The sequence below is a fragment of the Cannabis sativa genome, unplaced genomic scaffold (assembly GCF_029168945.1).
Source record: "Cannabis sativa cultivar Pink pepper isolate KNU-18-1 unplaced genomic scaffold, ASM2916894v1 Contig1, whole genome shotgun sequence".
Classification (NCBI taxonomy): domain Eukaryota; kingdom Viridiplantae; phylum Streptophyta; class Magnoliopsida; order Rosales; family Cannabaceae; genus Cannabis; species Cannabis sativa.
The window spans coordinates 1,494,879-1,508,072 of record NW_026870037.1 but is presented as its reverse complement, the minus strand read 5'-3'; the positions used below and the strand labels follow the sequence as shown (position 1 = coordinate 1,508,072).

The following is a 13,194-nucleotide window of genomic DNA, read 5'->3' as shown; positions in this document are numbered from 1 at the left end:
GACTAAGATATACATTTTTCATTTATTTTTTAATATTTTTTATTAAATATAAATAATTTTTTAATATATATAAATGTAAATTGATTGCATTGGTTATTAATTAGATTTTGAGATTGAACTAATCCAATTCAATTACAATCTAACTTTTAATATCTAATTTAATCGAATTGTAATTAAATATCCCATTGTTTTGTAATTGGATAATTGAATTGGACATTAACTACCCTAAATTGGGTAAGTTGTAACCTTAAGGTACCCTAGCCTTTTCATAGAATAAATAAGGTAGTGGTGGGTGAGATGGTCTCATGATTAACTTTCTTAAATTAATGTTGGTTAAGAAAAACTTAAAAGTTTCGTGCGATGTAGTAGTAGCTGGGGGTTGTGGTGGCTACTACTACCACTTGTCTCTATCCACTGACCACTGATGACACTTGATTATTGATCGGTACAAAACAACACTAGTCATTAATGTTTACAGTGATAGGGTCCATCCAGCAAACACAGTCGTCGTATCACACTCTCAAACCACTAACATAACCACCAAACCGGGCTATTTGTACCCAACTGTCAAAGATATATAATTTCAACTATCTATATTGAATATTGGTATATAATAGCCAAAAAAAGAAAAGAAAAGAAAAGAAAAGAAAAGATGGATGAGCCTTTGCTTGAGAGGACAGCATCGGAAATCGTGAATGGTAATATCAATAACCACGTGTCGGCGGAGGAGGGTATAATAAATGAAGACTATTCACCGGCGAGGGGATTTAAAGAGTTGAAAACAGTGTTTTGGTTGGAGAGTTTGAAGTTATGGAGAATCGCTGGTCCGGCAGTAGTGACCATTATGTGTCAGTATGGTACAAACTCGGCCACCAGCATCTTTGTTGGACATCTCGGCGATATTCAACTCTCTGCCATTTCTATTTCTCTTGGCGTCGTTGGTACCTTCTCTTTCGGCTTCATGGTATACATATATACATATTACTCTCTGCTCAGTCCATATATATATATATATATATCTTTATATATATATAGCTAGAATTGGTATATATTGTAATTTATGTCATTTAAACCTTTGTGACTGACTGACTTATAACTGAATAAATTCCATTTTTGCCTGCAAAGTACGGACTTTGTTAAGTTTTTACAGTTGTTCGTTATTTTTAGTTGTTCGGTTGTTATTTTAATTGTTCTACTTTATTGTTTTACCATTGTTATATAAAAAGACATCATTTTTGTAAAAAAATTGGTGTAGAAATAAATTTTTGCCCAAAATTCATTTTTGTAAAAACTCCAGTTATATTATGCTCTTCTTTTTTTATAAATAATTTACTATCCGTTATGTACCACTTTTTTTTTTTGATGAAAAGTTATGTACCACTTATTTAATAATTTTAAGCTATTTTAAATTTAATTTATTAATATTAATATATAAATATTAACTTTAAAAATATACATATTCTCATAATTTATCATTTATCAATAAATTACTAGTTATACATGTATTTTTTATTTATATAACTAAATTGGACTAAATTCATCTGTATTATTAAATTGGACTAGATTCACATTACTTTACTGTTATATCAACAAAATTATTTAAAAAATAAGCAAAATGCAACTGACATTTGTAATGATTTTTATACCTCAAAGTAACAGCAAAATGTTTTGGGAACAAAATTCTTAAAAGGGTCCGGATAACTCTTATTTATTCTATAAAATATAGGAGAGATTATTATTATTAAGATCCAATAGTTGAAACATAACTTGAGATGTCATTCTATCCAAACATTATGTGCAGCTTGGTATGGGGAGTGCACTGGAGACCCTATGTGGACAAGCATTTGGGGCTGGACAAGTTCATATGCTTGGGATTTACATGCAACGATCATGGATAATATTATTTAGTTTTTGCATTTTACTCACTCCAATCTACATTTTCGCCGGACCAATTCTCAAACTGCTCGGCCAAAACGATGAAATAGCAGATTTGGCTGGACAGTTCTCCATTCAGATAATTCCTCAGTTGTTCTCTCTGGCCTTCAATTTCCCAGCACAGAAATTCCTTCAATCTCAGTCCAAGTTCGACGTCCTCGCATGGATTTCATTTCTGGCCTTACTCGCTCACATTGGCCTCCTCTGGCTCTTCATTTACGTCCTTTCATTGGGAACAATGGGTGCAGCCATAGCTTTTAATATCACTAGATGGGGCCTTTGCTTGGCTCAAATTGTTTATATTATGCGTTGGTGTAATGAGGGTTGGACTGGGTTTTCCTGGTTGGCCTTTAAGGATCTATGGGCCTTTCTTAAGCTTTCCTTTGCCTCTGCTTTGATGCTTTGCTTAGAGATTTGGTACATAATGAGCATTTACCTTCTCACTGGAAGTTTAGACAATGCAGTTATTGCTGTTGGCTCACTCTCTATTTGGTAAGAACTAAGAACTAGATCTTAATAATGTCACCCTTACAAAAAAAAAAAAAAAAATATATATATATATATATATATATATCTTAATAATGTGACCTTGTTTCAGCCTCAATCTTAACGGGTGGGAAGGAATTTTATTCGTTGGAGTAAACGCTGCAATAAGGTAAGTTTCACCACTATCTCTCTCTTTCTCTTCAAATTTTACCTTTTCTTTTAAAATAAGGATGCTCCATAAAGCATGTGATGGATTAGTAATTGTTTCTTGGCAAATTAGGATTTTTAAGGTCGTTAAAAATGTCCCCTTAACTATTGAGATTGTTGGATTTAAGAATTTTTTTCCAATTTTAATAAAAAAGTTTAACATGGATGAAAGTTCAGGAGTTATAATTCAGTACATGTCAAAATTCGAGGAGCATGATTTGGTAGATATCAAAATTTGGGGAGCATGATTTAGTACATAAAATAATAAAATTGAATTAAATTAGACAAAAATTCAAAGGGCATAATTTAGTACGTGTCAAAGTTCAGGGACAAAAATCATAATTAGGATTGTTTCTTTTTAATGGATGGATTGGTAATTTAGTACTCATTGTTATCATTTTAGTCATTGCTGTAATTCAGTTTAGTAATGAGTTGTAAATATTATCCTTATTTACACCAATTAGTGTTTGAAGTGCTCTTTAATTTTTCTCTAGCAGCTAGTTATGTCATGGAAATTAATTCATTTAAATTGTCATTGTGTACAGTGTACGTGTCTCCAATGAGCTTGGTAGGAAACGTCCAAGAGCAGCCAAATACTCAGTATACGTGACCTTGTTTCAAGCTTTACTAATAGGACTCTTCTTCATGATCGTTGTCTTGGTAGCCAGACAATACCTGGCTTTAATTTACACAAACGACGCCGCTTTGAGGAAATCAGTCTCCCATCTTGCTTACCTCCTTGGCTTCACAATGCTTCTCAACAGTGTCCAGCAAGTAATTTCAGGTAGTATTAATTAGGGACATTTTTATTTTTACACTTCATAACAGTTCTTTTTCGCATTTTTATAAAATTTTACGTAAAAACCCCTATTGCAATTAGCGCTGCAACTTAAATTGCAACAAAAAATTGTATAGAAACCCCTATTGCAACTAGCACTACAACCACTTTGAAAACCCACGTGTAAATTTGAAAAATAAAAAAGTTAAAAAAACAGTATATATTATGGGGTAATTCCCCAGTACACTTTGAGTCTGTTATTGTCCATCCATCGATTTTTTTCGTTGATTTAAGCATTAATGTAGTGCTAATTTTCCACTGCATCTGCAGGAGTGGCCATTGGAGGTGGATGGCAATCCACAGTAGCCTATGTAAACTTGGGTAGTTACTACATTTTTGGCCTGCCTCTTGGATATGTTCTGGGTCACTATGCAGGGTTTGGAGTTATGGTATGTTATAATATCCACTTTAAACTATTTACAATTAATAAAATAAAAATGAAAAATCTACATTCATTTGGAATATTGTTAATTTTATTTAACTCTGAATTCATGGATGAATTATGAAATTATAAATGAAGGGACTTTGGGGTGGAATGATAATCGGAATTGCACTACAGACCTTAATTCTGTCAATCATACTATACAGGACCAACTGGACAAAGGAGGTTAGTACTCACACCTTTACAACTTGTACTTAGAAAGACCAATGTAATGTTAGTAGGAGTGTTTTTTTTCCCCAATTTATATATGAAAACCTTTAAATAAATTCGAAAAATGAAATAATAGTAATATACATTTAAAAAGTACTTCGAGAGAGCTATGTTCTTTATCCTTTCTTCCTTTTAATTTAGCTGTCATTCAACGTTATATCTTTTGTCATCATGGTTCTACTTGCAATTTATAAGGTTCAATAACTTCCAAGTCTTAAAATACAGAATATGGAGAAAGTATGAAATAAGATAAGAAGTAATTCTGAGTTTGTATAGATAAAAGTAGGTTAATTAAGATTTTTACCCCTTAAACTTTAACATTTATCAAATTATGTCCCCTGTACTTTTCTGGCCGTTAAAAATTCCCCCTGAACTATTGAGATTGTTAGATTTAAGGACTTTTGTCTAATTTCATTTAATTTTACTATTTCAGTAATTGTTTATGTACTAAACTATGCTCTCCAGACTTTGATATTTACCAAATCATGTCTATCGAACTTTGACATGTACTAAATTATGCCCCCTGAACTTGCATCCATGTTAGACTTTTTTTTACTAAAATTGGACAAAAATCCTTAAATCCAACAACCTCAATAGTTCAGGGGATATTTTTAACGACCTTAAAAGTCTAGGGAACATGATTTGCTACATATAAAAATTCAAAATTCTAGAAACAAAAATCATAATTAGCCATAAAAGTATATAGGTTGTGTTAATTAATTGATTATAAATTCTAATTTTGACAGGTGGAACAATCGACTGAACGCGTGAGAGAGTGGGGAGGTGAAGACACAAACGATAAGGCTACTCAAGATCAAATATGATTTATTTCTTAGTTTTTTACATTTAACTTTTAACTTTTTTTTTCTTCCCTAAATTGAATTAGTGATCACATTTTCGTTCAAATTGTAATCTGAATGATTTTTTCCTTTAATAAGTAATTTTGGCCATTGAACTTATACAGTGTTATTAGTTTACAGAGCAAAAATACTAATTATTATTTTTCTAGTAAAATAAGTTGGAAATTTAAATTTTTTGTCCCTTCAATCATCCTTGTCTCCTATCTTAGTATTAATTTAATTGTCTACTAATTTCCACCTGGTCATTGTGTTTGGTTTGCGTTCTTTGTGAGAATTGTTTTCATTCCCAATGGGCGGTTTGGTAGAGATGTTCTCAAATGGATGTTAGAGATTTGTTGGGGTTGGGCTACACGGTGGCGATCTGGTGGGGGTTCAAGTTCATATTTGGCTGGTCTCTCGTTCGCCATGGCAATGTTCTATGGGCCTGGGGTGCTTCTTGACTTGGTGGTAGTAGTGGTTGTTGCGTCCTAGAGTTTTAAGTGTTGGTGCTTGTTTCTCGCATTAGTTTTCTTGTGTGCTTTTATTTCTTTGTTTTAATTTTCAATAGTTGTTTTATGCTTTCAATAATAATTGTTCCACACCATTCCACTGTATCAGTGGGAGTAGTAGTCATTATTTTGAGCAAAGTTCCTCTACTCAATGCTCAAGTTTTGGGAGATTTCGAGATTGTTATTAACCCCACATTTTATAGATTGATCATTTATTAAGTTCTTCCTTAACATGGTTGGTTTATTCCTTTTTATTCTAGTTTGAGTAAGTAGGTTATCATTATTCAATTTTTATTGAAAGATTTTTGGTTAATAGTCATTAATAAGTGTAATTTGTCACATGTTCATTCAACGTTTGAAATTTATCATTCTTCGCATGCCAATTTACAGTTGGCGGCTTATGAATTATTTAGTTGAAGGTATTAAGATTTTCTTTCTTATTATTGTAGACGGTTTAGCCTATTTTTGTTGATTTTATACTCCATGAGCAATATTTTCAGTTAATAAATTTTGTCTTATTTACCTATTAATGGATAATCTTATTTTTCACAAAAATATATAAATATATAAAATTGTCCACTTACAATGCTATGATGATAAATTATCAATTAATGCAAAACCAAGAGAAGATTATAAATAACAAGATTAAGTTTATGTTTAACATCATAACTAACAAATTGTTTTTATTTTTAAAAATAGAAAGCTAATTTTTTTAGAAAAACAAATTCAAGAAAAAGTTACAAAAAATAAAAATTTTGAGAACCACAAATGTTGATTTCTATTTTAAAAAACAATTGATTTGTTATCAATATTTTTTCGTTCACTATATCTCACATTATTTTCTCAACTCATTTTCTCTCTCACCACTTTATCTCTTCTTATTTTTTCTCTCATTACTTTCTCTCTCTCATTATTTTCTCTATCCTCACTCATTATCTTCCATATCATTTTTTTAGGTCAAGGTCAGGATATAGGGTCGTGGTAAGGGTCGGGTTCAAGGTCTGGATCCGAGTTATGAGTTGAGTCCAGGTTCGGGTTGGGGCCTAGGTTCGAGTTTGGGTCCTAGATTTGGGTCTGGGTTAAGGTAAGTTTCTGGGGTCAGAGTTTGTGGTTGGGTTTTGGTTTGTGGTCGAGTTTGGGCCCGGGTGTGTGGCAGGGTCTAAGTTTAGGATCAAGGCCAAGGTCCAGGGTCCGGGTCTAAGTCTGGGTCCAATGTCGAGGTCCAAGTCTACTCAAGTTCAGGATCGGAGTTCAGGTCCGGGTTGGGTGGGATCGAGTCTGGGTCCAAGGTTGGGGTTGGGTTCTTAGTCAATATAATATGATTGATATTGTGAGTAACCAAATAGTTGTTTTGATTTCAGCAATGACAAAAATATATATACTTTCCACATCTCAAAATGGTCACCTTGAAGATAGGTTGCAATTGTGCCGCTCTCGAGTGTCAAGTCCAAATGCATTGTGACCAGATTTTTTTTTTTCAAAATTAAGGAGAAGACAGATTAAAGAAAAATTGAAAGGAGCTTCTTTTGTAAACTCCCACCCTCCAAAAAAAAAAAAATAACTTTAAACTCTAACTTTTATTGTAGTTTGGGACCATACACTATATTTTGTAATTAATTTATTAAAGCTAGTTGGTGGGATTTTTTTATATTTAATGAAATTTGATTATTATTTAAATTATGGATGAAAACTTTTACTCGTGGGGATGGACTATGTGGGTACCCTTATTAAATTTTGACTCAAATTAATTTTTATATTTATAAAGTTATAATTTTTTGGGTAATTATTAATTGTGTGAAAAGGAAAGTTTTGGTGCCCACATTTTATTTTTTTTTTTGTAAATATGTATTTTTGTGTGTGAGAGAGTGGTATGCGAGAAAAAGAATGAGATGTGAAAATAAAAGTGAGTGTGAGCTTGTAGTGTGATGATAGTAAGAAAGAAAAAAAAATAGTGTATTAGAATTTGGGTGAAGAAATTGAGATGGTGAATATATGTTGTTGCCCCTGATTTCACCCAATATACGTGGACCAACTGGACAGGGACACGTGGATCAGATAATTTATAAATATTCACTAAGTCTTTGTATGCCGCTAGGAAATACCCTGGGCATAGGTCCCGGAGGAGGCACCCGGAGGACAAGGTGCTCCCGGAAGCTCGCATAGCATAAAGCCTCTCCGTGAGTTGTCAGGCTTCTCCTGAGCCATCAAGTCGCATTTAATGCTGCATGGGAGGAAGCGTGTTGAGACTGCAACACGCAATAAAGTCTGACGGCACAACCTCCAACCAGCAGCGCCACAGTAATGATCATTTAAGTCTAGCGACGGCTACACTGCGAAGAGTCACATCAATCACAAGGCAAAAAGGACATTCTTCATAAAAACCCTACAGCACCTAGGGATTTGACCATGCATCACCCATGGTATATTCATTGGGAATACCCAACTTTATGGATACTTACAGATACACTTGTAAGAACAATTCTAGGGATTACCCCACCAAAACACTATAAATACCCCCTCAAAGCTCATTAAATGGGATCGAGAATCTTGGGCTGCATATGAGCAAGAAGAGTAAATACTCACCAAGAACATTCTCTGTATTTATAAGGGTGACATTCTCCCAAGCATAAATTCTGTATTAAATACATCCATAAATAACAAAGACTCGTGGACTAAGGCTCATTAACGCCCCAACCACGTAAAAATCCTTCTCTCACTTTCTTACAGCTCAATAGTATAATCATATTTTATTAGTTGCCGAAAACCTCGGTCAACATTTTGGTGCTTTCATTGAGAGCTGAAGAAAGCTGCTACAAAACAAGCATTTGACTTCACAAAAATGGTGGAGACAAGAAGAAATACTCGTCAGCCTCGCCCTCTGGAAGATGCTCAAGACCCAAACGAGGAAGATGTAGCCTCAAGAGCAGCAGAGGAGTCCGAGGAAGAAGAAATAGTCCCCGACGATGACTACGAGGGAAACCTCGATGAGTACGCCTATGACGAAGGAAGCTACTCAGAACTGGTGCTTCTTAGACAAAAAGCTATCGATCACGAAGCCGAGATCGAAGCTCAGAAAGCGCAAAACCAGAAAATGCAGGAAGTGATGCTGGCCATGCAAAAAGCCATGGAAGCAGCTGGCATTCACGTGCACCCCAAGGCAATGACCGCTGGACTCGACAAGGAGCCAGCGACATCTTCGCCTAATTCCCAGCAGTAGAAATCTAAGGAACCTAGCCCTATAAGATATCCTGCTGAGGGGAATCAAACAAAAAACCCTACTTCTACCCCTGGGCGAAAGAAAAAGGTGCAGGATCTGCGAAAGGTCCGCTCAGATTTCCCTAAAGGGAAAGGTCCGCAGAGGGGCAAGCCCCAAAAAAGGAGGCTTGGCCCTCAGGATCGAGGGGACCGGAAAAGCGTTTCAATACACCAGGAACCCGGGGGTAGAGGGAGAAGAGGACAGAGATATCCTCCCGTTGATCTGAGAAATCAAATCAATAGGAACCAAGGTGACCTTCGGGATCACCTTGACCAAAAAAGATACGGACCCGTGGTTTCCTCGGGTACGTTGAATGAAGGAATTATGGCGGAACTTGCCATACTCCGAAAAGACATTGCCCGAGTCTCTCGGAGGCAGAAGGGAGACGACTCCGATTCGGACAGCGAGGATCGAGAGCCATGTGCCAAGCACATCCTGGAGGCGAAGCTCCCTAAAAACTTTAAGATGCCCGAAATGGCAGCATATACCGAGAACTCCGATCCCAGCGACCACCTGTCACGGTTCAACCGTGTCATGACGGTCATGAGGGTCAGCAATGACGCCAAGTGTCTGTGCTTCCCACTCACTCTGAGTGGGTCCGCGGAGGAATGGTTCAAAAAACTGGAACCAGGATCTGTGGGCTGTTGGAACAAGCTACAGACCAACTTCCGGAGACAGTTTGTCGCCGCAAGAAAGGTCAACCTGGAGGTCAGTGCCTTGACTAATATCAAGCAACTGCCCACCGAGACCTTGAAAAATTACATCAAGAGGTTCCGAGAGGAAGCCTCGAAAACCAAGAAGGTTGATGACGGACAACAGCTGGCACTTCTCCAAGCAGGAATCCGTACTGGAACTCCCTTCTGGAATGAGTTGCAGCAAGAGGGGGCTGCTAGCCTCCAGGACTTCCAGAAGAGAGTCCAAAAATATATCAACCTCGAAGAAGCCCAAATCGTGGCTTATGGGGGCTACTACCCCACCGGAATAGCAGGGTTTATGCCCGGAGTATCGCCCTCTGGTACTGCCCCGACTGCGACCCCACAAACAAGTTGTATACAGTTCTCTGCTACCCCCGGGTATAGCCAGGGCCAAGCTTTGGCACCGGAATCTTCTCATTTTGGCAACCCGTCTGGAGCAAATGGGCAAGCTCCTTCACACTCTGCTCCGGCTGCTAGCTTAACAGGCCCTTCCCAGGGATCAAGGAGTAAAAGGTCCTCCAAAGGCAGCACCCGGGCGGGAGAGAAGCGCCAAAAAAAGGGGTACACCCCCCAATATACTCAATACACGGAACTATCGGACTCCCAAGAACGTATGTACTTTGCCACTAGGCAAAATACACACTACCGGAGACCACAGCCGTTGTATAAAGACAGCTCCCGGAGAGATCCGAGCAAAAGATGCGAGTACCACAACGACATTGATCACAGCACCAATGAATGTAAGAATCTCAAGGACGAGATCGAAAATCTAATCCGATTGGGCCACCTCTATGAGTGGATCAAGAATAGGCTGCCCCACCTCAATCCGGGTCAGGTAGCTGGGGGTATGCCTCCGGGAACACCAGGGGGTACAGCAGGTTCATTGGCTCCAGCTGCTCCCGCAGGTGACGCCCAGCATATCCCCGGACTGCCACCCCGGCCTAATGGACGGGTAGCCATGATCTCCGGAGGCCCCCACATCGGAGGGAATACTCGCAAGGAGCGAAAGCGATACGCCGGGGCCGCAAAACACAATGAGATATGGGAAGTTACTCAACTCCCAGCTCAAAGGCCTCGGCTGATGGACCAACCCATCACGTTCACAGAAGAAGACGCCAAGACGGTGCGTTTTCTCCATCACGACCCGTTGGTCATAGAGACCCCTATCGCGAATAAAGTGGTGGCCAGAGTCTTAATTGACAATGGGAGTTCCGTGAACTTGCTCTTCAAAGAAGCCTTCACCGCGATAGGCTTGACAGATCCTGACCTCTCGCCTAATGGATCCCAGCTCACAGGGTTTAACGGGACGACACTTATCCCAATGGGAAAAGTGAGGCTCCCGGTCACGCTGTGCCCGGACACTCCCCAGAGCACATTTAAATATTGCACCTTCGTGGTGGTGGATTGTCCGACAGCCGACAACGCGATCCTCGGCCGACCGGCCCTAGTGGACTTTGGCGCAGTCACTTCAATCCGACATCTGTGCCTAAAGTTCCCAACCCAGGAGGCCGGAGTCGGGACTGTGAGGGGAAATCAGGGGGAAGCAAGGCAATGTTATAATGTTGCAACCCACCTGCCAGTACTTATAGTCCGGGAGTCCAATGAGCCAGAAATGGCTGAAGAAGATGAGTTGGACCCTCGTGTAGGGTCCGAGAGAATCGTGGAACCAATGGAGGACGTCGAAGAAATATCAGTGTGCAATGTCGACTCCACCAAAGTACTCTGGTTAGGGAAAAACCTTGACCAGGAGGAAAAAGACAAAATAATAAAAACACTGAAGGGCGCCATCGACATCTTTGCATGGCGCCAAGAAGACATGACTGGCATAAGCCCTCATGTCATCACACATGTACTCAATGTCAATCCGGACATGCCTCCTGTCCAGCAAAAGAGACGCCCGCTCGACTCGGTGAAAGTCGAAGCTCTAGAGAAAGAGGTGGACAAACTTTTGACTAACGGCATGATCCGCGACGTGTACTATCCGAAGTGGCTGGCCAATCCTGTCCTGGTGCCTAAGCCGAACGGAACTTGGTGAGTCTGTATAGACTTCACCGATCTAAACAAAGCTTGTCCAAAGGACTGTTTCCCGCTGCCCAGGATCGACCAGATGGTAGATGCCACTTCCGGATTCAAGCTGTTATCCTTCATGGATGCCTATGCTGGGTACAATCAAATAAAAATGCATATGGCGGACCAGGAGTGCACTAGCTTCAGGACCGATAAGGGGGTATACTGCTACCTAGTCATGCCTTTCGGACTGAAAAACGCCGAAGCAACCTATCAAAGAATGGTTAACCGGATGTTTAAAGGCCTCCTGGGGCAGAACATGGAGGTGTACGTGGACGACATGCTCGTCAAATCCAAAGCATGCAACAACCATGCAAGCGACTTAGAAGAATGCTTTGAAGTGGTCCGGAGATACGGCATGAAACTCAACCCAAAGAAATGCACCTTCGGGGTCAAATCAGGAAAGTTCCTGGGTTTCATAGTCAGCCAAAGGGGGATTGAAGCAAACCCGGAGAAAATCCAGGCTCTCCTGAGTATGCCATCCCCCAAGAAGCATAAAGATGTGCAGAGCTTGACCGGAAAGGTAGCTGCATTGAGCCATTTTATCTCACGGTCCACGGACAAGTGCATACCCTTCTTCAACGTGCTAAAGAAATGCCAGAAGTTCGAATGGTCGGACGAATGCGAGGAGGCATTCAGAAAGCTAAAAGACCACATGGCCAAGCCTCCTATCCTATCAAAACCCGTCCTCGGAGAAGACTTATTTCTTTATTTGGCTGTCTCCAAACACGCGGTCAGCACTGCCTTGGTCCGGGAAGAAGAAAAAACTCAGCATCCAGTGTACTATGTCAGTAAGCGCATGATAGGGGCCGAAACGAGATACCCGGTCATTGAAAAACTGGTATTTTGCCTCCTGATGGCGTTAAGGAAGTTAAGGCCATACTTCCAAGCCCATCCGATCAAGATTCTGACCAATCACCCGCTCCGGGAAGTTCTCCAAAAGCCTGAAGCGTTCGGAAGGCTCCTCAAGTGGGAAATGGAACTAAGTCAATTCGACTTGCACTACGTCCCCCGGATTTCTATAAAAGGCCAAGCCTTGGCAGACTTCATTACTGAATGCAACGAAGCCGAGGCAACAGCAAACACGTCGGTACCACCAATCCCCACGTGGAGGGTATTCGTGGACGGAGCTTCTAATGAGAACGGTTCTGGACCCGTAGGGGCTATGATATCACCAACTGGACTGCGACTCCAGGCGGCCCTCCGATTCGACTTCGCAGCTTCAAACAATGAGGCCGAATATGAAGCCCTGATAGCAGGGCTGAAATTGGCAAAAGCAGTAGGAGCCAAAAGAGTGGAAGTCTACAGTGACTCCCAACTGGTCGTAAACTAGGTATGCGGAGAATACCAAACCCACGGCGAGCGGATGGCCGCGTACGTAACAATAGTCCGAGAACTGCTCCACGAGTTTGCGGACTACAAAATAGAAAGAACCCCCCGAGAAAAGAACGCTCACGCGGACTGTCTGGCTAAGTTAGCCTCGGATAGCGAAATCGAAGAGCTGGGGGTAGTACCAGTGGAACGCTTGGCAGAGCCAAGCATCAAAATAAAAGAGACCACACTAACGGTTGGGCAAGAACCTAGCTGGATGGTCCCCATCATAAAATACATAACACAAGGTGAGTTGCCCCAAGAAAGGGCACTGTCTCGGAAGATTCAGTATCAGGCTCATCGTTATGTGATGATGGATCAAATTCTCTACCGGAGAGG

General features: G+C 40.0%; 1 protein-coding gene across 1 annotated transcript; it reads left to right on the top strand.

Annotated features, from left to right (window-relative positions):
- The first annotated feature begins 381 nt into the window (after positions 1 to 381).
- Positions 382 to 5,077, top strand: LOC115719395 (protein DETOXIFICATION 35). The gene is made up of 7 exons (XM_030648430.2): positions 382 to 964; positions 1,802 to 2,427; positions 2,534 to 2,590; positions 3,174 to 3,412; positions 3,737 to 3,855; positions 3,987 to 4,073; positions 4,865 to 5,077. The coding sequence occupies exons 1-7, from the start codon at positions 653 to 655 to the stop codon at positions 4,940 to 4,942; spliced, it is 1,518 nt and encodes a 505-aa protein (XP_030504290.2). The 5' UTR covers positions 382 to 652; the 3' UTR covers positions 4,943 to 5,077.
- The last annotated feature ends 8,117 nt before the right edge of the window (positions 5,078 to 13,194 follow it).